This window comes from Pteronotus mesoamericanus, unplaced genomic scaffold, assembly GCF_021234165.1.
Source record: "Pteronotus mesoamericanus isolate MK-2021 breed Mesoamerican mustached bat unplaced genomic scaffold, CSHL_Meso_final contig_20, whole genome shotgun sequence".
NCBI classification, from domain to species: domain Eukaryota; kingdom Metazoa; phylum Chordata; class Mammalia; order Chiroptera; family Mormoopidae; genus Pteronotus; species Pteronotus mesoamericanus.
Genome location: NW_026555085.1, coordinates 62,630,489 through 62,656,311, shown reverse-complemented (window position 1 = coordinate 62,656,311; position 25,823 = coordinate 62,630,489). Strand labels below are relative to the sequence as shown.

General features: G+C 35.8%; 1 protein-coding gene across 1 annotated transcript in view; it reads left to right on the top strand.

Moving 5' to 3' along the window:
* The window catches only part of OSTM1 (osteoclastogenesis associated transmembrane protein 1), a 37,974-nt gene extending 18,385 nt beyond the window's left edge, over nucleotides 1-19,589 (top strand). The window contains exons 3-6 of the mRNA XM_054569793.1: nucleotides 5,167-5,264; nucleotides 7,411-7,578; nucleotides 9,758-9,923; nucleotides 17,272-19,589. Coding sequence (XP_054425768.1) covers nucleotides 5,167-5,264; nucleotides 7,411-7,578; nucleotides 9,758-9,923; nucleotides 17,272-17,327 — 488 coding nt within the window. The 3' untranslated portion in view covers nucleotides 17,328-19,589. The remainder of the gene's footprint in view (nucleotides 1-5,166; nucleotides 5,265-7,410; nucleotides 7,579-9,757; nucleotides 9,924-17,271) is intronic.
* The last annotated feature ends 6,234 nt before the right edge of the window (nucleotides 19,590-25,823 follow it).

Sequence of the window (25,823 nt, the reverse complement as noted above, 5' to 3'; positions counted from 1 at the left end):
AATTGGTGTTGGGAAAATTGGACAGATAGGTGCAAAAAAAATGAAACCAGACCATCTTACACTATACCAGAATAAATTCAAAATAGACTAAAGGCTTAAATGTTAGACTCAAAACCATAAAAATGCTGGTAGAAAACATTGGCAGTAAAATCTTGGACACATCTCATAGGAACAATTTTTCTGATGTGTGACCACGGGCAAGGTACACAAAAGAAAAACATGGGACTACATCAAACTAAAGGTTTTGCACAGCAAAGGAAACCATCAACAAAATGAAAAGGCAACCCACTGAATGGGAGAACATATTTGCCAATGATAAATTTGATAAAAGGTTAACATCCAAAATTTATAAAGCACTTAAAAATTCTACACCAAAACAACAATCCAATTTAAAAATGGGCAGCAGCCCTCGTCAGTTGGTTCAATGGTTGGAGCGTCATTCCATGGATCAGAAGGCTGCAGGTTCGCTCCCCAGTTGAGGTGGGTATGGGAGGCAAGCAACCTGTGTTTCTCTCTCACATTGATGTGGTTTTTTTCCTTCTCTTTTTTCTCTCTTTCTGCAATCAATAAACATATCCTTGGTTAAGGATTAAAAGAGAAATGGGCAAAGGACCTGAATAGACACTTCTCCAAAGAGGACACACAGGTGGCCCATAGACCTGAAAAGATGCTCAGTGTCACTAACCATTAGGGAAATGATTAACCACACTGAGGTATCGCCTCACACCTGTCAGAATGTCTGTCATCAAAAAATCAATAAACAATGAATGTTGGTGAGGATGTGGAGAAAAGGGAACCGTCATGCACTGTTGGTAGGAATGCAGATTGGTACTGCCACTTTGGAAAGCAGTATGAAGTTACCTTAAAAAATTACAAAATCAAACTGCCTTATGACCCAGCAGTTCCACTTCTGGGAATATAGCTGAAGAAACTCAGAACACTCATTCAAAAGAATTTATGCAGCCCTATGTTCATTGCTGCATTATTTACAATAGCCAACATTTGGAAGCAGCCAAGAGCTCAAATTAGTACAGGAGTGGATAAAAATGGTGATGGTGCCCTGGCCAGGTGCCTCTGCTGGTTTTAGCATCATCCTGTTCACCAAAACATTGCAGGTTTGAATTCTGGTCAGGGAACATACGGGAACTGATCAGTGTTTCTCCCATTGATATATGTCTGTCTGTGTGTCTGTCTCTCTCTTTCTCTCCCTCTCCCTCTCTAAGAAATAAAAGCAGTGGTACACTTGTGCAATGTAATATTCTGCCGTAAAAAAGGGAAATCTTACCCTTTGCGACAGCATAGAAGGACCTGGAGAGCATAAGTGAAATAAACCAGACAGAGAAAGGCAAGTACCATATGATTTCACTCATATGTGGAATCTAAAGAACAGAATGAACTTTCAAGCAAAACAGACCGACCCATAGACAGGGAGCAGGCTGACAGCTGTCCAGAGGCAGGGTGTTTGGGAGCTGAGCTGGGAGGTTGAAAAAGAAAAATCTCATGGACAGGCACAACAGTGAGGGGATTGCCAGGGGAAGAGGTTAGAGGGGAAGGCAAAGGATGATATACAGGGGATAAATGGGGATGGAAGGAGGCTTGACTTGGGGTGATGACCATACAATACAGTGTATAGATAATGTGTTAAGGAATTGTGCACCCAAAACCTGTATAATTTTGATAACCAGTGCCATCCCAATAAACTGAATAAAAAGGAAAAAAAAAAAAGGTTTGCTTAGGATGTTGTCATTTTGTATATTAGGAAATCAAAATATACTAACCCAAAATATGGGTATAAGAGACCAGAATATACCACCCCAAAATATGACCCTCTTTGCATAAGGATCATTTTGAGCTAATTATTTTGAGAAATATCAGGCATAGGAGAAGCTCTGAAAAAAGTAGTAATATTTGTAAGGGAAATTTATATTTATGAAGAAAATCTTCATGTGTAAGAGGGTCTCTCTGTGTCAGCAAAAGATGGATGGCTCTAAATCACAAGAGAATCTTAAATGGAGAAGACGGAGATGTGAATTTGCATAACAAACTTCACACTTGTTCACCATGCTTTTCCTTGTCATTTCCCTATAACTGGCCTCCCCACCCTCTTTCTTTGATTGAAGCCTGAATACTAAGTCACCTCTCTGAGTTGCTCATTTTACGTGTGCATCTTCCATGTGTATATGAGATATGCAAGTTAATAAACTTGTTTGTTTTTGTCCTCATAATTTGTGTTTTATTTCAGAGGCTCCAGTTGAGTACTTAGAAGGTTAGAGGGAAAATTATTATTTCTCCTCTACTATATATATAAATATTCTCTTAATATTTATATTGTCATTTTACTTGAAATATAAATGTTAAGGTAATTTTTTGGGGTTATTGGTTTTTTTATTTAAACACAAATAAATGTTCTGAGAATTTGTGTGATACTGTTAAACACAAGCCACTAACCCATTTGTCTCAGTTGCTTTTTTGCAATGATCTATTTATTAAATTTGCGAATACACAGCTGCTAAATGATGCCAACAATAATGATCTTTAATACTAAACAATATGGAGTCCATTCAGTCTGACACATAAATGATAAAATGAGAAGGAAAAAAATTACAAAGGAAGAACAAAAACTACTGATGTGTTTTAAAAATTTGTTTTTGTCTTTCTCTGACTGGTTTATTTCATTTACCATAATACTCTCTAGGTCCATCCATACTGTTGCAAATGGTAAGATTTCATTCTTTATTATGACCAAGTAATATTCCATTGTATATATGCCCCACATGTGTTTTATTTACTTGTCTGTTGATCAGCACTTGGGTTGCTTCCATATCTTAGCTATTGTAAAAAATGCTGCAGTGAGCATAGAATAATTCTTTTGAATTAGTGTTTTGGGTTCCTTTGGATATATTCCTAGAAGTGGGATGGCTAGGTCAAAAGGCAGATCCATTTTTAATTTTTGAAGTCTCTCCATACTACTTTGCACAGTGGTTGTACCAATCTGCATTCCCACCAGCAGTATACAGAGAATCCCTTTTCTTCACATCTTCACTAACACTTGTTGTTTGTAGATTTATTGATGATAGCTATTCTGACAGGTGTGAGATGGTATCTCATTGTGGTTTTAATTTGCATTTCTCTGATGATTAGTGATGTTGAGTATATTTTCATATGCCTATTGGCCATCTGTGTGTCCTCTTTGGAGAATTGTCTACTCAGGTCCTCTGCCCATTTTTTAATTGGATTGGTTTTTTTCAATTGTTTTTTTGGGTTTTTTTGGTGTTGAGATGTATGAATGCTTTATACATTTTGGATATTAACCCCTTATTGGATGTATCATTGGTGAATATTTTCTCCCATTTAGTAGGTTGTCTTTTCATTTTGTTGATGGTTTTCTTTGCTGTACAAAAATCTTTTTAGTTTGATTTTACCTATATGCGGAATCTAAAGAACAAAGTAAATGAACAAACAAATTGAAAGACTCATATATGCAGAGAATAGACTGCTGGTTGTCAAAGTAGCAAGGGGTTGAGGGACTGGGTAGAAAAGGTGAAAAGATTAATAAGTACAAATTGGTAGTTACTAATAATCCCGGGGATGAAAAGTAATATAGTCATAGGGAATATAGTCAATAGTACTGTAATACACTAAGTATGGTGCCAGGTGGGTACTGGAAATATTGGTGGTGGGAGGGAACACTTTGCAAAATCTACGATTATCTATGCTGTACACCTGACACTAATACAAAATAATATTGTATGTAAACTGTAATAGAAAAATAAAATTAAAAAAATTTGTTTTTAACTGAGACTTAAATCAATGTGATCCATTTTGTAAGATATATCTTTTGATAGAAAATGACTTTGTTTTTCATCTTATTATATAGGTAAAAATCTTTTAAAATGAATAAGTGGCTATTAGAATTTGAAAAAAATATTATTAAAAATGTAAAGTATTAAAGCTAAAATATTGTTTTAAAGGATATTAAAATTAATATATTGCCCAAACCACCTTTTCTTACTATTTGATCTTGTTGTGGGTTGGCACAAAGTCTTTGCAGTTATTAGAAACAATGGGTAGAACCATGTATTACTCCCTTCTCTTTTATCTTTAGATTCCCTATGTCTTTGAGTGATATTATTATTGGTAGGTAATGAGGTAATAACGTGGGAACTAGTTCTTGTGGAGAATGACTGGACTGCTAAGAAGTAAAGAAAATGTAACAAAGTATTCTGTACAGAATTTTGAAACTGTTGTCAGAAGTGGATTGTGGACATTAGGATAGCTTTTTCTTTAGGAAAGAAAACCAAAAGATTTTATTTATTTTAGAGAGATGGGAAGGTAGGAAGAGGCAGAGAAACATCTATGTGTGAGAAATACATCCATGGGTGCCTTTCACATGCCCCCAGCTGGGAACCTGGCCTGCCACCCAGGATTCCCTGACTGGGAATCGAACTGGTGACCTTTTGCCCACAGGCGGGCACTCAATCCACTGAGCCACACCACTCAGGGCAGAATATCATTTATGTAAGATTTTTAAAAACATGTAAAACAGTTCTGTTTTTTCCCCAGACTTTACTTGAAGCCTCTGTATCAGTATTTCAGGCAAAATTCCCACCAGCTTGTTTCTCTGATCTCCCAACTTGCAATAGATTAGAAAGAGCATATGAAAAAACATTACCCTGTTAGATGCAACAAGTGACGCACTAGTGAAGATGGGACACAGAACTACTAAGTTTGCTACAGAAAAAGGATCAAAAAAGCATATGAATTTAGGTAAAATTAATACAGGGTAAACATCCTGCATTATGCCTAAACAGCACTAAGAGTACGCTTAGTAAAGGCAGCATTTGATAACTGATGTTCATGATTAAGATGCTGTGCTGTCAAAAGTCAGTTTAAATTTTATTTGGTATATTGTTTTTATAAAGGGAGGAGAACGTGTGATTATTTTAAGATTCTCATGAAACTGCTTATGATAGAAAAATAACCTTTGGAAACTAAATGGGGTAAACTTCATATATGTAGAAAATTCTCTTATGTAGAACATGTCAGTCTTGTTTGATAAAGAAGTACTACTGTATGAAACAGAAGGTGATAGCTTGAGAGAGAATTGACAGGATATAATTGTTGTTAGAGATATATTAATATACTTTTTTTGGTATTTTTTGACAGATTGTTTAACGAACAAAAGTGAAGAATTATCAAGTAGCACGTTACACTTTCTCAATCAATTTAATAACACCTTGACCTGCTTTGAGCATAATCTTCAGGTATTTTATATATGTTACTTGAAATTTAAATGCTGCCTTGTACAAATGAATAATAAATAATTTCAACTCTATGACATTAATTGTTGATATTTATCTGTACATACAATGTAGAGAAGTTAGCAGACCTAAGTTCTTCCATTATTAGCCCTTAGGCAAATCACAAAAACTTCAGTTTTCTTTTTTGTAGGGCAGGGATAGTAAGATCTACCTGGCCTACCTTCAAGTATTTTGTAGTGAGGATCCAATGAGATAATGGGCATGAACACATTAACTGAGGCATGTGATTGTTTAACTAAAACATAATGTGTTCTGTCTGACAGTAATTTACCTTGACTTTGCTTATGTGGAAAGGTATTTGCAATCCAGAATGATTCTCTCTGTTTAGGAAGCTTATTCTTTGCATCAATATTTGCTTACATCTTTAGTAAGTAACTTTGAGTGTTAAATTATAATATAAATCACCAAGGTAGCCTTCAACAAACCTACCTTGGTGATTTTTGGTTTCGCCACCTCTAATCCTTGAATGTTGGTGGTGATGTTTCCAGGTGGTGATGAGGGGTGAGATTGGAACTCTGGTAAAATCATAGTTTTGAAACTTCCTTAACAAGTAAGTAATCCCCACAAATAGATGTAAACATGTTTAGGATATAGATACGCATGATTTCGTCTTTATTACACAAAAATTAGGTATTTCTCTGACAATAATAAAAACCATTAGATGAGCATTTCTTAAACTATGTTCTGCAAGATGTTAATAGATGGCCCATGTACTAATAAGTTTGGGAAATTCTTTACTATAAGACTTCAGAATTTTAATGGACTAATGTATGTTGTAAAACTCTAAATGGTAATTTTTCTATTCAGCATTTATTAAACCTATTTTTCCAGAAACTCTTTGGTTTAAGAGATCAGTATTCTGATAAGTGTATTTTAGGGAAATAAGCACTTTCCTTGGGATGTTAGTTGCGTATATTTTTCCTAGTTCGTTGTTTGTCTTTTTATTGTGCTTTTCATTTTGCTATGAAGAAATTTTAATTTTCATGTAGTTAGATTTAGCAAAAAATTTTTAATGGCTTGCAGATTTTGTGTTAAACACTAGAAGGCCTTTTCCCACTTTGAGATTATTCTTTTAAATTCCCGTGTGATTTCTTTTAGTACCTTTGTGGTTTTTATTGCTATGTCAAAATATGTATGCATTTTAAATTTTAACAGAAATGGCCAAATTACACTCCCCCGCCAAGGGTCTATGCTCAGTTTTCGATTGTTCTGTGAAAGACAAGCAATGGGCTATTTCTTGTGGCAGAACTAAAGGGAGTCTTAGTTTCTCTGTGAAATAGATAGTGCGGGTAACATTGTGGGGGCTATATCACTTTAAGTCCTTTTATTTTCCTTTCTCTTTCATTCTGATATTCAGTTAACATAGCATTTCTCCAGGCTTCAAGGTAAAGACTAAAGTGAACTGACTCTTTAGAAAACTTGTTCTTAGAATGACAAGTGTCAGTCCTGAAATGGGAGAAGGCTGAAATTTGCTAACATAATACATTATATGTTATATCCATTATCCTCATTTTAGGTTATACAACTCTTTGGTGTTAGTCCTTTTTTGTTGAGTAGAAAGGCCTGGATTATAAGCCTTGGGGTACAAGGGGTGTGTGGGGATACAGTTTCAGTGCCTTTTCCTTTCCCATTAACAAAGTCCTCTCTGTTGAAGTCAGCACAGGCAAGGGCCTATTTTATTTATTTGATGAAAGTAGCATAGATAAGAGCAAATATATTACCTGACAAGATAATTTAGGAAATTTTGGGTATTTAGGTATCGGTAACTTGGAAGATGAGGTAGTATTGTCCTCAGTTAACAGTGGCTAGTGCAGTGGTTTTCATAATTTAGGGGCAGCTGGGAAGTGCCAAATATTTTGTCAGGTGTTTTATATACCAGGTTTCTAATCCTTGGGACATCTAATACAGGTAGTGTAGCCTCTTTTATAGATGATAAAACTGAGGCTCAGTGTGGTTTACAACCTGCCCAACATCATAGTTCAGCACTTTATCATACTCTGTTGCTTCCTATTTTCTAGGAGGGCAAACAGCTTACATTAAAGAGATGTAATGTTTATTGTGTGTATTACATGTGTCTTTGACATTTTAGGGGAGCATACACAGTTCTCTGCAGTTAAGAAATTACTCAGAAGTATGCAAAAACTGTCTCGAAGCATATAAAAATCTGAGTAATATGTTCAGTGAAATGCAAAAAATGAATGAGCATGAAAATAAGGCTGAACCTGGAACACATTTATGCATTGACGTGGAAGATGCAGTAAGTACTTTGCTTCTAGTGTGATTGATATATATATAGAGAGAGAGAGAGAGAGCGCGCAATGTTGTTGAATGTACTTTCAGTATTATTACCCATTTCAGAGATATTGAAATCTTCATTTGATGTCTTCAACCAGAAATAATCAGCTCTAAAGTTTTAGAATATGCTGATATGTCAAACTAAAATGGAAATTAATCAGTTTTCATAAGTGAGTTGATAATTTGGTACATTTTGTTTTTTTTAGTTTAGTAATGTGTGTCATTTTCCAAGATGTGAACTTTGTTAATATGCTTACATTTTAGTTTCTTAGGTTTGTTTTGCTAATTCAAGAACTCTCTCAGTTTTGCTATCATGTGTTTCTGAAGCCATTCCTCAATTACTTCCTATTCTGTTGCTTTATTTCTTTATATCTGTTACTATCTGAAATTTTTTTATTTGTATGTTTATAGTCTGTCTAAAATATAAGCCACATGAGAATAAGGACCTCCTGCCCTTTTTTGTTCACTGTTCAGTATTTAGAGCAGTGCCTGGCATATAACAGGCCATTAGTTATATGTATTGATTGAAGGGATGGTCAACAAAAAAGCCTTTTCCTCCATTGTATAGCCTGCCTTTTCATAGGCTACCACACGATGGCGATCATGCCTTTTTATGGGAGTATGATGCCTGCGTATCAAGGCTTTAGAGCAGTGATTTTCAACCTTTCTCATCTCGTGGTACTCATAAACTAAAAACTAATTCTGTGACACACCAAAAAAATATATATTTTTGGCTGATCTGAGCAGGAAAAAAATAGGTATAATTTTTTCATTCACACCAGGAAGCTGTTGTGTTGCCTGTTGTCATTTTTTTATTTGGTAATCTAAGGGAAAGAGGTCAGTGCCCATGACTAAATAGTCAGATACTGCATGTTTTCAAAATTCTTGGAATGCACTGGTTGAAAATTGCTTCATTATAGGAAAGTGAGAAATTATTGGCTAAAAGTAGAGAACTTAAGGTTTAACTTGATAAACTTAATGGTTGAGAATGATGAGTGTGAATTATCATAGCAGCTCAGAGTTAACTATAGTGGATCAGTAATATTCAGGATGGCAAAAAGCACTTAAAATAATGCACTGTGGGGATTTTTGTTATCTTTTTCTGCTTTATTCCCAGTGTCTAGAATAGTACCTGGCTTCTCGTAGGCTCTCAGTAAATAATAAATATATATTTAAAATAATAGTCTATTTTACTGTTTTTAAAATAAAGATGGAAAATGAACATTGGTTCTGTGACATAACTGGGATTACACAGGAAATCAACATGACCACCTGTTTTGCAATAAGCAAACTTAGAGTTAGATATGTAAAACATATCTCAGTTAAACAAAATCCAGGTGAGAACAGCTTTCTGCATATGATTTGATAGTTTCCTTACGTCAGCCTGTTTGACAGAAACGAAGAACTCAGTGAAAGTGAGGTCCTGTTGCCCCTAACTTGTATCTACTGTATTTTGCTAAATAAGATATTAATATTATCTAATAAAACTTCCATGAGTCATTAGGTATTATGTACTTAAAAATTATTTGCCACAAGTATGAATCTTTCATGATATCTCAGATAAAATATTAAGCATTTCATAGAGAAGCCTTATAAAGTTGGTATTTTTATTTTTGTCTAAAAACATTGCAATAAACTTAGAGATTACATTATGTAACATGAAAATTTTGTTTGTTTTGTGAGCCTTTCCCCTCCCCCTGCTTTATTGAGGTATAAATATTAAAGTGTTATATAATATGATGTGATATATGTATATATTGTGAAGGGATTCCCACAGTCAAGTTAACACATCCATCACATCCTATAAGTTACCTTTTAAAATCTTTTCCAATGAATGAAGCATGGTCTAACTATATTCTTATTGATAGTTTCTCTGAATTCTGTGAAAGATTGACATTAGATGGACAGTACTATGAATTTAGAATATGAAATTTTTGTTTGGGTATAAATTTATACAATGACTAACTGTGAACCATTTTCTTTCCTGACAAAAGAAATTGTCCTTAACTATCCATAGATATTTTTATGGTGTATATTTAGTCTAAATTCTGAGTGCCTGTTTAGTTATTAACAAAATAATTGTATGAAATTGAATACAAATTAAATATAAAATGGAGTAATAGTATTTGTTATTGTTTCAGATGAACATTACTCGAAAACTTTGGAGTCGAACTTTCAACTGTTCAGTCCCTTGCAGTGACACTGTGCCTGTAATTGCTGTTTCGGTGTTCATTCTTTTTCTACCTGTTGTCTTCTACCTTAGTAGCTTTCTTCACTCGGAACAAAAGAAACGCAAAGTCATTCTGCGTAAGTGTCTTTTTGCGGTTGTTCATTTATTTAGCTAAAAACTTGTATTTTAAAAATTTAGGCCTGTTTTAGAAATGGGACGAACTCAAACTATATTCACCTAAGACAGTTCTGTACTTCAAATTTTATAATTATGCTTACTAATGAAAGATGTGTAAGAAGTTTATAAGAGCAGATAATCAAAAGTCAACATGCAGTGTCTTTCAGATGCTTTAATTAAGAGAGCTAGATTCCCTGGAAAAAAATTGGCAGCAGGAGAATAAGAAGCAACAAAGACTTTCCAGACCTGAAATGGCCACACTGGGGAGATAGAGACAGCTCTTAGGGCCCATTGGAGCCATGGCAGAAGCACCTAAAAGTACAGCAGGCGAGGATAAACTAAAGCTTACACACAGTTTGTTTATGAAGAATTGACATTGCAGTTGCAAGAATATTACTTGACATACAGCATGTGCTTGATACAGATTCCTTTCCTTTGTTCCCATCAAATAAAGCAGAGCAGGAAAAGCACTAACTAGAAGATCCCATCTAGTGGAAGAAAAGCAACTCTAAGTCCCTTGAGTTTCTTGTTATCAGAATGAAAGTACTAGCTTATCTTTCAGTAATTTTAGTTTTTTAAAAGAATTTTTATTTTGAGAAAAAAGGCTTTTTTTCCTCTCTCACGTATTATTCGTAGTCTAGAAACTTATGACATAAAAACTCTTTCATCTATAAATTTCTTTCTAGCACTTCATGGTTTTTCTAACTTTGTTTCTAATATGTCTAATTTTTTTTTTAAAAAGGTTACTTGTACATTGGTTTGAAAGAAATTTGTAGTGTCTTATCACCTTAAAAAACTAGCTACTGGAGGGGAGAGTCTCTATCATGGGTATATTTAGTAAACCTTTTTGAAGATTGCCAGCATTCAGTAAACATGTAATATCTCAGTCCTAAAACACTTAATTAGAATAATACTGTAATATTGCAGGGACCTTGCTATTGAGAAAATTTATTTGACAGGGCTTGGTGTACTTTTTTTTTCCCATAAGTCTGTCTTTGTTTTATTTTGTTTCTTTGATTTTCCTTTTAAATCATGTTTATTCTATTACAGTCATCTCAATTTTTCCCCCTTTGCCCTCCTCCACCCATCCCACCCCCCCGCCCGCCACTCCCACAGTAAATTCCCACACTGTTCTCCATGTCTATGGGTCATTCATACATGTTCTTTGTCTAGTCCCTTCTCCTTCTTTCCACCATTGTCCTCCTTCCCCATCCCCTCTGGTCACTTTCAGTCTGCTCCATGTTTCCATGCCTGTGGTTTATTTTGTTGAATAGCTTCCACTTGTAGGTGAGATCATACGGTATTTGTCTTTCACCAACTGACTTATTTCACTTAGCACAATATTCTCCAGTTCCATCCATGTTGTCGCAAAGGTAGGAGTTCCTTCTTTCTCTCTTTTTATTTTTATTTTATTTTGATTTTATTTATTTTTTAAATGTCAAACTCCATTATAAAATATTAAAAAATTTAAATCCATTATAAAGTCTCAGCAATTAAAACAACATGACATCAGCACAGAAATAATCAAGTAGATCAATGAAATGAGCATTCTCGAAACAAACATATATCTCTAACAATGTAATATGTAATTAAATTGATATGTCAAATCAATGGGGAAAATAAGGCTTATTCAACAAATAAAGTGCACGAACCACTATTACTTGAAACAAAACAAATATAGAGCCCTATTTCCCACATTATACAAAAAATATATTCAGGTGAGTTAAAAATTAATAAGTAAAATCTAAGGAGTTTTAGGAGAAAATACAAAATAATATTTTTCTTACCCTGAAGTAAAATATTCAAACCCAGAAGTGTTAAGGTAAAATATTGACAATATGACTATATTAAACATTTAAATATATACAGTAATATACATATAAAAAAGTTAAAGGACAAGTAATAGAATAGGAAAGTATTTTCAACACATCTAAAAAAGGGTTAATAGTTTTTGGGTGTTTTTTTTTAGGGAAAATATTCTACAAATATTTAATCAAAAAATGGATAAACAATACTAAAAAGTCATTTAAAGCTTTTAAAAATAATAGAAATAGGCAAGAAATATACAAAAACAGGTTTCGTTTCAACAGATAATAAAGTAACAACTAAAATAACACATCATTGCCACTATTCGATTGATAAGGATTAAAACATTGGTAATATCAAGTATTGGTGACTGTGAAAGGAACTGGGTATTCATAGACTCTTTTTCTTCATCTTCTTAATGTAGTCCCTGTCCCTTTAGCATATCTTGCAGTGGTGGTTTGGTGGAGGTGTATTCTTCTCACTTTCTTTTGTCTGGGAAACTATTTCGCCTTCCATTTCAATTGAGAGCCTTGCTGGGTAGAGCAGTCTGGTTGCAGGCCTTGCTTTCCATTCCTTGGAATATTTCTTGCCATTCCCTTCTGGCTTGGAGTGTTTCTGTTGAGAAGTCAGCAGCTAGCCGTATCAGGGCTCCCTTGTATGTTACTACCCCTTTCTCCCTTGCTGCCTTTAGGATTCTCTGTTTGCCTTTGATAGTTGCCATTTTAATTAGGATGTGTCTTGGAGTGGGCCTCACTGGGTTTCTCTTGAATGGGACACTCTGTGCTTCCTGGACTTGTATGACTTTTTCTCTCCTCCAATTAGGAAAGTTTTCCATCATTACTTTTTCAAACAGGTTCTCTTACCCCTTGCTCCTCTTCTTCTCCTTCTGGTGTCCCTATTATACAGATATTATTACGTTTCAGGTTGTCCTGCATTTCCCTAAATGCCTCTTCATTCTTTTTGAGTCTTTTTTCATTTTCTTGCTCTTTCCAGGAGCTTTTTTTTACCTTATCCTCCAGCTTGCTGATTCATTCCTCTGCTTCATCGAGCCTGCTTTTGATTCCTTCTACTGTGTTCTTCAATTCAGAAATTGTATTCTTCATTTCCTCTTGTCTCTTGTGATAGTTTTTATGTCCTTTTTCATGCTGATGTAGTTTGCAGTAAGGTCCTCATAATTTCTCTCTAGTTTTTTGTAATTCTCTCTGAGCTCACTGAACTCATGGAGCTTCCTTAGAACCATTGTTTTGAACTCAGTATCTGATAGTTTACTTGCCTCTATTTCATTTGGTTCCCTTTCTGGGGATTCCTCCTTTCCCTTTGATTGGGGGGTGTTTCTTTGTCTTCTCATTTTTTGTGAGACTCTTCTTTTTTGCTTCTGCTTCTTAAATTGATCTGCCTTGATTTCCTGACTTTGTGGTGTGAACTTCTGTGGTAGTAGATGACTTTTTTTTTTCTTTCTGGGTCTGTCTCTGATGATGTCAGATGCTGACCCTGTCTGACCTTAGGCAGTCTGTTTGAGACTTCCAGGAATCTACCGTCTGTGGCTGTCTCCTTCAGCTGTTAATCTAGTCACTCTGCACTCAGGAGTCAGGCTTAGACAGCTCAGGGCAGGGCAGAGTTCCTCCTGGGGGCAAGGTTATTGGGTCCTCTCATGCTGCTGCCACTCAGGGTCTGCCTGATCTAGATGGCTCCTGCCTTATGGGGGATGAGTCAGCACCGGGATCCTGCCGTCCACTCTCTCAGTCTTCTTTCCAAAGCCTCCCTCCCCAGTTTCTCCTCAGGTGTCTGCAGCCCACTCTGCCCCCGCCTTTGCCAGAGACCAGGGTAAGTGACTGCAAATAAAAATGTATGTGTTGGCCCTTTAAATGGCTCTTTGCATCTCCAGCCGCCAGTCTTTGGCAGAGAGCAACTCTGCTGCTTTTTGCAGCTGGCTGTTATCTGTGTGCTTTTTGGACTCTGGTGCTGTAGGCTGGAGATCCACACTAATGGTTTAGACCCTGCTCTTCTCAGGGGGATCCAACTGGCCGTTTCAATATCCTTCCAGTGCTGCTGTCCATGGGCATCCTGCCCACCTTCTCAAGTCTCTACCGCACTCCTTACCAGTTAGATTGTGCTAAAGCTGATTCTTCTGTCTGTCCGAGGTTAAAAGGCTCCTCTCTCACTATTGTCCAGTTGTTTGTTCCACGTGATTTCTCCACAATTTAGTTGTAATTCCAGATTGGTCCTGGGAGGAGGTCAGTGTGACTTCCACTCCTCTTACATCTTAATTCATTCTTGGCTTGGTGTAATTTTTAAGTTAGCATCTTATTTGCCTTGCAAATCTGTTTAACTCTATGAAAATATTTACTGCTTCTCATCAGGTTTTTTTGTTGTTGTTGTCCTCACAGTAAAAATCATTATCACTTGCTTGCTTGTATAAGCCACAAATCATGTTCTTTTTTAATTCCTTAACTTTTTTTCTTTATTTCCCCATCTCCTCATTCTCTTCCCACTTCTTTTTTTTTCCCTTTGTATTGAATTTATTGGGGTGACACTGGTTAACAAAATTATACAGGTTTCAGGCACACAATTCCACAACACATCATCTGTACACTGTAGTGTGTGTTCACCACCCCAAGTCAAGTCACTCTCCATTGCCAGTTATCACTTCTATACTTTCCTCCACTTCTTCCTGCCCACCAGGCAATCACCACACTGTTGTATGTATTCATGAGATTTTTCCTCTCTTTTTTTCCCACCCCACCTCTTTTCAGTTCATCAGCAAGTACTACCAACCCTACTTCCAAAAATATATTTTAAATGTTTTTTCTTAGCCCAGGTCATCCTCTCTTGTCTGCACTAATGTATGAATCTCTTAATTGGCATCCCTGCTTGCACCTTGACCCACTACAGCCCATTATCCATATAATGGCTACAGTACTTCCTTAAACACAAATTTTATTTTGCTCCCCTCCAACTTGAACCCTTCATGTTTCCCTAGAATAAAATCCAAACTTATTTCCAGGTTCCGCTCTCCAAGCTGTTTGTGACCTTGCCCCTATCTACCTTTCTATGGCGCCCACTACTCTCCTTGCGCAGAGACTGTATGTAGACAGTCTGGTCTTCTTTCTGTGCCTCTCAAATACTCATTCACAGCACCTCTTTCCAAGGCAATGAGTACTTGTCCTCCCCACTTGTTTTGACTAGTGCCTTTTCGTCCAGGTCTTAGAGCAAAGGTTGCTTACTCAAAGAGACCTTTTATGCCCCACCCCAACCTTAGAATACACCCTTCTTTTAATTCTTCTGTAACATCTTTCTTATAATGGTACTTAATGATTATTTAAATTAAATTCTTAACTTATTTTCTACCTTATTTGTTTGTCTCCCTTGACGCAACTGTAAATCCCATAAGAACAAAGATTTTGTTTGTCTTATTCACTAGTATATCACCGGCATCTACAAATTAACTTTGCCATATTAGGTGCTGAAAAATATTTGTTGAGTAAAAACTTTTTATTTAATATTACCATTTCCTAAAGGGTATTTATCAAAATACTAGTCCTGTAAATTATTTTTTATGAGCTTCATAATATAGCTGAATATAAATTAAAGACTCATTACAATCCCAAAATTTGACAGTAGAACTTTTGTGTAATAGCTATTAATGTTACACAGAAGCACTGTTTATGAATTAAATTATAAATGTAAGGGAATGTTAGTATAAGCAAACAGTTCTTGTGCTATTACTTCGTGTACATTTTAATTTACTTTTATTTATGCCATCACTTTATATGTCCCCATTCATCAAGTCCTCTGATAAGAATTAGGGATAAAAAAAAAAAACAAGGTACAATAAAGCAGGTCCTCAGATAACTTTGTTGTTTTATTATAATAATGATGAGATGCCATAGGAACTCAACTCTTTTTTATATAATTAACTTATGTTAAACTAGGTTTTGTTATACATTGCTTCTCTTAAATTAAGTCACAGAACCTACTGTACATTCCCTCAAAGGACACACTGACCATAATCCAATTATTACAACAAATGTAGTAGAGTTTTATATAGTGTGATTGGACCACAGATGAGGATAAGATTAACTCTGCATAAGTGGTGTCGGAAGTCACCGTTAGACAATTCTTGGTGTAAAAGTTTTGAAGGACATAGGGATTTGTCAGAAGAAGCAGGCAAAGAAGGTAAAAGTACTCATTGGTATTCCTGATTAGTTTAGTAGATTTGGTATTTAGTAGAAACTAGATTACTTCTAGTAATTTTCAACAAGATAATTGGAATAAAAATCCTTTTGATTTAGTTTACCTCTCACACCCCTGAAGACTTAAGTATACTTTTAGCTTAGGCTGAAGCAAGACACTGTTCTAGGAAGTCATGTTGTCATGTTGTCATCTTGCACTTAGAGTGATGGTCAGCGGAAACCCTGATAGCACCCTGATTCTCAGTCCTGACCATGTATCAGAGTTATCTGCTAAGCTTAAAACAAAGACAAACAAAAAACCCAGATGCATAGGTCCCTTCTAAATCATGACCTCTACTCTAGTGTTCAGAACCTCTAAAGTATGTAGATTTCTACTTGTCCAGTGTAAGATACTTTCACCATGGCATGATTTTTTTTCATTTCTGGAACAGGAGAAACATTCATATTTACCTGTAAATACAAAATATATTACCAGGTCAAATAACCTTTTTTTTTTTTTTAACCCTAGTGGCTCAGTCCCATTAGCATGATAATCAAAATTGATTGTAAATGTTTTATTAACAGCTGTATGTGTTTGTATATGTATTTGTGCATGTGTAATATACAACTCACTTTTTCCTTTCAACTCTTCTTTGTAAATCACTGAAATTTTTTTTTTTTACATTGCAGAATTATTTCACTGAATCAAAAAAAAATTTATGGAATTTATTGGGGTGACATTGGTTAATAAAATTATATGGGTTTCAAGTGTACAGTCCTATGATACATCATCTGTGTATTGTATTGTGTGTTCATCACCCAAAATCAGGACTCCTTCTGCTAGTATTTACCCCACCTTTACCCTCTTCTACCTCCCTCCCCCTTGTTTCCGTCTGCTAATCCCCATATTGTTGTCTGTGTCTATGAACTGAATTCTTTTAAGAGAGATTTAGATTTGGACTTCTAACTTAGACTTTTGAATATGTAATTTTATTATACTTTATAACACTTCCATTTTGCGAGTACTTTCACCTGTATTACATATTTAAGATTGTGATGTTCAATATGATATAAATTATATCTGTTTTACTTGGTATTGCTTCTGACAAAGTCAAATGCAGCTTCCAGCAAAATTATGTTTTAGAGATTGGTAGATAAAAACAGACTTGGGTCTTAATTCTCAGAAGATTGAACCTATTCTGATTCAAATATAGAAGTAATAGATGAATAGTATAGTTTTTTTTAATGCTATAGCTTACATAAAAATAATGAATTATCATGTTTAGAGAATTAAATTTAAGTTAAAATTTAATATTTTTGATTTATATAGCCAAACGTCTCAAGTCCAATACCAGCTTTGCAAACCTTCAAGAAAATTCTAACTGAAGCCAGAAAATGGGGAATTAACATCATATCCCATGGATGAGTGATGGAAGATACAGCTTGGTCCAAAAGAAGATAAAGTTCTTAAGAAATGCAAGGACTTCATATTTATTTTTAAAGAAGAATTTTCAATTTTTCTTTCCTTTTCCACCTCCTTTTTAAGCATTTGGGTATTTTTAATTTACAGCCATAACAATGTTGTCTATTTTAAAGTGTATTTGTTATAATAACAAAAGATGCAAGAACAATCTTTGTTTTCTTTTATAGGCACATTATTACTATTTGAGACTTCTGGTATCTTTATTAACAGTATCTCAAGTAGCAAAGTTCTTGAAGACTAACATTTAAAAATCAGTTACAGTAAAGACTTTGAAAAAGAAATATACTTGCCAAAAAGTAACAGGTCCAAAAATTAATTTAAATTACCATTACAGTATTATTGTTACTATATACTTAATATCTCATATGTTATAAATAATATGTAATTCAATCTCTGGTTTCCTTAGAGTCATTTTTGAAACCACTAATTATAAGCCACCCTAACAATTTTTAGAAGTGGGAAAGCACATTACATTTATCTTTGTAAAAAGATTTATGAGAACTGGTTTCTTACTTGACTTTTATAAATAGAATTTTACACCTTATTTTTGCCTTTATTTCATAAGTAATTTGAAATCATTGGACTGCTTTATTATATTCAGGGCAAGATGATTCTTTTTATACCAGGGATTTGCATTGTGAATCACATTAAGTTATTTGGCAATTTATAATTTATTGCTATTTTAAATCAAATGTAGCATTATCACACTGTATTTAAGTGGTGACTTTTTAATGGAGATTTTCTCTTAGGATATATAGTGGTTTTGAAGGAGAGAAAAAGGAGTAGCAAGAAGAGCTTAAGGTTTAGAAAATGGCCAGGGACCTGAGGGGACCAGTGTAAGGCTGTTAAATGGTTCATACTGGAGGTGCGAGTGAGAACGGGAGCCTGATACAGAAAGCATTTAGGTTAATAGGATGCTTATGTTTTCCTAAATTATTTAAATCAGTTAACCATGATTGATAAGAAGTCAAATATTTTACTCTTAGAAAACATTCTGTTTTGGAACGTTCGTATCAATCTCTTTATTTTTTAAAAACCTTTATGTCAGAATTGTTTACAATTTTTCCCCTCAGGTTTTTAAAGTATTTCATTTGTTAATTTCTTCTTGCTTTCTTGGTGAATAGGCTTTGTATTAAATGTTGAAAAACAAGAGTTAAATATTTTAAAAAAATTGAATATCTTAGTGTACTGTAAAAATACTCTAGAGAGAGATAAGAAAGCATTTTTATTTTATTTTTTAATGTTTACCATATAGACAGATGAAAGAAAAGGCTCATCCTTGGATATATAACATATCCACAAGCTGTTGCAGTTTTTCTGGTCTGCTGTGATCCATTAAAGATGTGTTAGGGTTTGTTCTTTTTTTACTGTTCCCGCTGCTGATAGTAATAGCACTATTATGCTTTGAAGCATATAGTTGAGGGCCATTGAAAGCAATCTTTCATTAATGCAGGTAAAACCAGTTTACATGTGCAAAGGTATAAAATGGCATATTTGATTCTGTAAGTAGTGACTCTGAGCACTTTGAATATTACATATTTCTAAAAATCATTGCTTTGGAAATGGCTGCTAATAAGCACTTTTAAAAAGAAAAAGGCAGCCTTTACTATTTTTCTGGTTGAGTCGTTGCTCTTTAGAAGTAGCATCAGCAATAGATTTCAAAAATAAGTATTAAGTACTACACTGAAGTATGTAAACATTTCATTTTTAGTCACTGGGAATTCTTTGCACAGTTGTGAATTCTTAGATGCATAGCCTATGTGTGTACAAGAACATCTTTAGTTTTTTGACAGTTTCAAATAAAGGAATTAGCTTAAGGAAATTAATAGTACCATATTTGATTTGAAATACATTTTTAAAACTTCAGCTGTGAACATCGTATTTCAGTTTTCCAGATGCTTAGTTTGAATATCTACTTTAAAGGTACCATCTATCTTATAATTTTGTTGCAAATAAAAATATACTTTTGGATTTTGTTGTTGTTGGATTTAAGAGGTAGGAATAGCATCAGCTATGTTAAAGTGTAACTCTAAATTAATGAATAACACCAGGGTTTAGTTGGTAAATGTTACTTCTAATGGGACCAGTATTTTGCAGTGTTTTATGGATGGGCTGTACTTTTTACTGCAATGTACTCCTTAAAATGAAGTGTTTTCCCAGAACAACATTGTAGTTGCGTTGCATTTCTGACCAAAGACTTGACATCAGATAAATAATAGACATCACCAGCAATGAATTGTGAAAGCAAAAATATCCTAGTAACCTATGTAACATTTTAAAGTGGAAAATTATGTTCCAAATATATGTATATCCTGAATATATATATATATATTTATTCTGAGATAGAAGAAACCTTAGAGGTCATCTGGTCATGGAATCCTAGAGCTGAATGGAGCCCTAAAAACCACTTATTGCAACCTTCTTTCTACTGCATGGGTTCCCTCTAAAAAGTTGATCGCTTATTTCCTATCCTCTTAACCAAGGAAGCAGAGCATTGTAGAGCTCCATATTCATGACTGAGCCATTGTTTTATATACAGTTCTAAAATTGAGACTTGAGATGCCTAATCAGATATTTTTCCACTGTTCCACTGTTTTATCTTATAAAAATGCTGTAAGATGATTCTATTGATTATAAAAAGGGCTTTGCTCCATGTTGAATTATATATGTAGCACATAAAAGTGACCACTCTACCAAGTTTGCGTATTCTAAACTATTACATTTGGTATAATAAATATCAGTCATATGTATCATTTTTTAATTTTTAAGTATATTTTGATTGATTATTACAGTTGTCCCAGTTTTTTTCCCTTTTGCAGCGCTCCACCCAGTACCCTCCTTCTTTCCAGCGATACCCCTCTTACTTCATGTCCATGGATCATGCATATAAGTTCTTTGGCTTCTTCATTTCCTATACTATTCTTAACATTCCCCTGTACCTACCAATCTATTTTGTACCTACCAATTATGCTTCTCAATCCCTGTCTCTTTTCCCCCATTCTTCCCTCTTCCCCCACCCTGCTGATACCTCTCCACGTGATCTCCATTTCTATGATTCTGTTCCTGTTTTAGTTGTTTGCTTAGTTTGTTGTTTTTTAAATTCAGTTGTTAGTTGTGTTTGTTGTCATTTTACTGTTAATAGTTTTGATCTTCTTTTTCTTAAGTCCCTTTCACATTTCATATAATAAGGGCTTAGTGGTGATCAACTCCTTTAGCTTTACCTTGTCTGGGAATCACTTTATCTGCTCCTCCATTCTAAATGGTAGCTTTGCCGGATGGAGTAATCTGGGTTGCAGGTCATTGCTTTTCATCACTTTGAATATGTCTTTGCCAGTTCCTCTTGCCTGCAAAGTTTCTTTTGAGGAATCAGCTGGTAATATTGGAACTCCTTTGTAGGTAACACTCTGCTTTTCTCTTGCTGCTTTTAAGATTCTCTCTTTATCCTTAACCTTTGGCATTTTAATTATGATGTGTCTTGGTGTGGTCCTCTTTGGGTCCAACTTGTTTGGGACTTTTTGTGCTTTGGAAACTTGTATGCCTATTTCCTTTGCCACATTAGGGAAGTCTTCTTTCATTATTTTTCAAATAAGTTTTCAATTTCTTGTTCTTCCTCTTCTCTTTCTGGCATTTGGATTTTCTTCCTCTTCTTTTTCTGGCATTTGGAGATGTCTCAGAGTCTTCTTATTCTCTTTTCTTCTCTTTGAATTCTTGTTTCTTCATTCTGTACTGGTTGACTTATTTCTTTCTTATGTTCCAAATCATTGATTTGAACCCTGGCTTCCCTCCCTTCACTCTTGGTTCCCTGTGGATTTTTCTTTATTTCTCTTAGTGTAGTCTTCATTTCTTCCCTTATGTGTTTGCTGTACTCAATGAGTTCTTTGAGCGTCCTTACGCAGTGTTTTGAACTCTGTATATGATAGGTTGACTACCTCCATTTCGCTTAGTTCTTTTTCTGGAGTTTTGATCTGTTCTTTCATTTGGGCGATGTTTCTTCATTTCCTCAACTTGGCAGCCTCCCTGTGTTTGTTTCTGTGTATTATGTAGAACCGCTTTGACTCCCTGTTCTGGCATACCTGCTATGATGTAAGGGGTGGAGCCTTAGGTATTCTGTAGGGTGAGGCAACTTGCTTCCCTGCTTTGTGGTGCTTTGCGTGGGGGAGGGGCTGGAGAGGTAACAGTGCTGCTTTCTCTGCTCTTGTCCCATTTCCAGTTACTTGCCCCAATTCCTATGTGGGACTGGCGCCCTTCTAGCTGCTGCCCTGGTGCTGGATCCCAGAGTGGGTGGGTTTGCATATGTTCTAGGACCGTGTGGATCCTTTAAACAGACTCTCCTAAGAGACCAGCATTTCTTCCACCACCCCAGCTCCCATTTGTTTTTACTGCCAGAGGTTATGAGGCTTTATTTTCCTGGTGCTGGAACCCTGGACTGCACAGTCCGGCCTGGGCATGGGATTGCTCTCTCCCTATGTGTCCCTTCCGGTTTTTATCTGTGAATGTGGGACCACCCATTCCACTGGCTGCTACTACCACTGCCTTGCCAACCACTTCCACCTTGCTGCTGCCACTGCTTCCTCTCTGCCCTGATTCCTTGTCTCCACCCCTCCTACCCATCTGGATGAATATTTCTTTTTTAAATCCTTGGTTGTTGGACTTCCATACAGTTCAATTTTCTGGCAATTGTGGTTGCTTTTTCTTTGGAGGTTAGTTGTGATCCTTATGGTTGGTGCAAGGAGGTAAATTGTGCCTTTACCTATGCCCCCGTCTTGGCCAGAAGTGTATGTATCACATTTAATGACAAGTGATTTTCTTCGTTTCCTTGGAACTTAAGAGGTCTTTTAAAAGACAGTATGACAGATTCATGTTTCTAAACAAACGGAATTTTTCAATATGATTTTAAAACATGTTTTTCTTATGATAAACAGGTATTTTAAATCTATTGTAGTACCCAGATGCAATTAAAATATTTCAAGCCTTTTTAAAAAGAGTCCATTTTAGCTATTATAGCAATTCTTCCATTGTCTTAACTTAAATATCAGGGTTGTATCAAAAAGATTTGCCCAATAGCATTGGAAGTGAAAAGCATTTCAACAGTTGTAATTTTTGGAATAATTGTAGACAACTACAGTGTGGATAGGCAAGGTTGAAAATTATCACCTTATCCTATTTTCACTTCTGAAACACAAGAGTAAACAATAAGTTAGGAGAAGGTTTCTGGCCTATATTGTGTCACTTTAGGGGCAAGGACCTACAACAGAAAGCCTTGCAGTCATCCCTGTTTCCAGAGGGGACCAGAGTTATTTCTTCCCTTTTCTCCTATTTCTACCTCATTTTCTACATATATTTGTAGTGTATTGTCAGTAATGTAATAATAGGAGCTGAGATACAAAGGGTTTGACCTTGGCTTTTTAAAATCTTTACACCTGGCTGTTCTCCACCTAATAACGTACAGGGACACTTACCAGCCAAAATCTGACATTCCTCCTAACAACTTACGTGCATACTTTCATGCTTTTCTCCTATGGATTTGGAGAATTAAATACTGTGGTATGGGCAAACAGCTCGCATTAGGATGTAAAGAGCTTGGGTTGCACAGGAAGCTCTCCAGATTGAATCCCCTCTGCCCTCTTACCTCTAACCTATGATCCCTGAATATTTATATAGGAGGATCCCAGGCATGGCAATCTCCGTGGAAAAAGGGAGTGGGGGATCATTTGTCTTGAAGCTGAGGGTCTGTGGCAAATTCCCTGTGTATTACTAGATTGTATACCTACTAAGAGAGGCTTTGGGGAAATGTTGGATATTATGAAAGGGCTGAAGCTCTGCATGACAGCACTGCATGGCACACTTTGCCCACCATCTACTCAGGACTTATTCCTTGCTCCAACCCAACGTCTGAGAGAAAAGCAGCATGAGATGGGTATTTAACTATTTTGGCTCCTCCTTCTAGGTTTTATATACTTTGCATTCGGAGATTCTTTGTTCACTTTTTTCCTTCTGTCTCCTAATACCATAATAGATGGAATTATGGGAGCTGTCTTTCATTGGCTGTTGTCACTGAATCTTGTCACTGAACCTTTACTACTCATTCTATGTCTTTGAGACACCGGGGATAGGTGTTTAAATGGGCATTGCAGTTTAACGCTTGTAACCAACCCCATTATACTGAAAGTGACATAGAATGCAGTCTCCAACTTGGTCAGGTTCTAGAAAATTCTTTTTGGGATTGGGGTCCTTGCTTATTGATAGTCTGATTTCAAAAAGCATATCCACATCACTTCTGGCTCTCAAGTCCACCCCAGTTCTTTGCATCTAAGCCCTTATTTACTCTTGTTCACATAGTGCCACTATTTTTCGGAGCCTCAATTAGCTTCACCAACACCAAATATTCAAGTGACTTGATGGGATTATGATAAAGTCTAAGTTTTTCAGTACTTTAGAGAAATCACTCTGTTGCCTGCCGACTTGCAAAGTTTCTGATGAGAGGTCTACTATAGCTCTTACATTTGTTCTATATGTAATGTTTTTTATTTTATTGCTGCCTTCAAGATTTCCTATTAATTTTTGATTTTCAGCAGTTTTACTATGATTTCCAGCAGAGTCTAGGTATGTTTTCTTTGTATTTATTCTGCTTGGGATTCTCTGAGCCTCTTGGGTCTTTCTGTTGTGTGTCATTAATTTTGGAAAATTCTCAACCACTAATAGTATCAAATTATTATTTGCCCTGCTTTCTCTCTCTGTGTCTCTCCTCCTTCTGGTACTCCAGGTAAATTTATGTTAAGCAATTTGAGATTGTCTCACAGTTCTACTGGATGCACTGTTCTGTGTTATTCACTCTCGGTATTTCGCTTTGGATCATTTCTGTTGATCTTCAGGTTCATTGATTCTTTCCTGTGCTGTGTCCAGTCTACTGATTAGCATATCAAAGTGATTCTTCATCTCTTGATACTATATTTTTATTTCTAGCATTTTCATTTAAGCTTTTTATAGTTTTTATCTCTCCAATGAAATTCCCCATCAGTCTTTGCTTGCTATGTACCCATTCCACTGACTCCTTTAGCATTTTAATCACAAGTTGTTTTAATTTTTTTAAGTATTTTATTTATTTATTTTTAGAGAGAGGGGAAGGGAGGAAGAAACGGGGAGAGAGACATCGATGTGTGAGAGATACATCAATTGGTTGCCTCTCACATGTCCCCAACTGGGGACCTTGCCCACAACCCAAGCATGTGCCCTGACCAGGAGTTGGACTGGTGACCTTTTGGTTTGCAGGCCAGCACCCAGTCCACTGAGCCACACCAGCCAGAGCTAATCACAGTTATTTTAAAGTCCTTGTTGGATAGTATCAATATCTGGGCCATCTCTGGATCTAGTTTAATTGATATGTTACCTCTTAATAATGGGTTATTGTTTTTCTTGCTTTTTAATGTATCTTCTACTTTTTGATTGAATGCCAGACATTGCATTTAAAAGATCAGTAGAAACTGGAGGCATTATTTATACCTGAAAATGGGCAAGTCTCCTTCTATCAGCCATTAACATGGGAGGACCAAGGAACTCCCAACAGTAGTTGGTCTGGATTTGAGTTTTATTGCTGATGTCGTTACTTTCAGTGTAACAGATTTCAAGTTCCTTCAGTGGTGGACTGCTGCTACTTTTATGTTTAGTGTGTGGAATGCTAGAGTTTTTCTCAGTGTTCCTGCTTCACCCTCAGCTTTCAGCCGACTGTACACCTGTACTATAAGTGAGGTCTCTCTCTGATCCTGCCTATCTCCTAGCTGTAGAGATCTGTTGCTTGTTTCTTTGTGCAAGGCTTGTGGTTGGGACAGGCAGCGTTTTCCCTGCTCTAGGTTCAGTCTCATGCAGGTCCTGGGCCTTTTATTAAGCTTTAGACATGGTCCTTCCTTGCCTGTGGCAGTCAGATTCTGCATTGTAATGAGAGGGGTCTTAAATGAGAGCAGGTTTCCTGTGTCACTTGCAGCAGACCTCTGCTTGTATCAGCACAGGGCTCTGGTCACAAGTGCATTTCCTGTCCCCGCTACAGCATCTGATGACTTTTGCTTCAACTCCTCCACCATCACAACCAAGCTTTTTCTAGAACCAGGGGACAGGAAGATTTGGTACCACTCCTCTAAGTCCTGAGAGATTAAAAAAAATTAATAACTTTTGAAACCAAAAGGAACCAAGTCCCAAAGAAAAAATAGAGTGGTGAAATTAACTCACTGGAAGAGTTTTATAGCAAATAAGACATGGTTGAAGATATAATTAAGAATATATTAGAAGAATATCTCCAAAAGGAGACACTTAGGAAAATTTATAAATACAGATGGGGTGGAAGAGATATAAGGGATGCAGTAAGATTTAATATAAGCATATTTAGAGCCCAAAACAAAGTTGAGAGA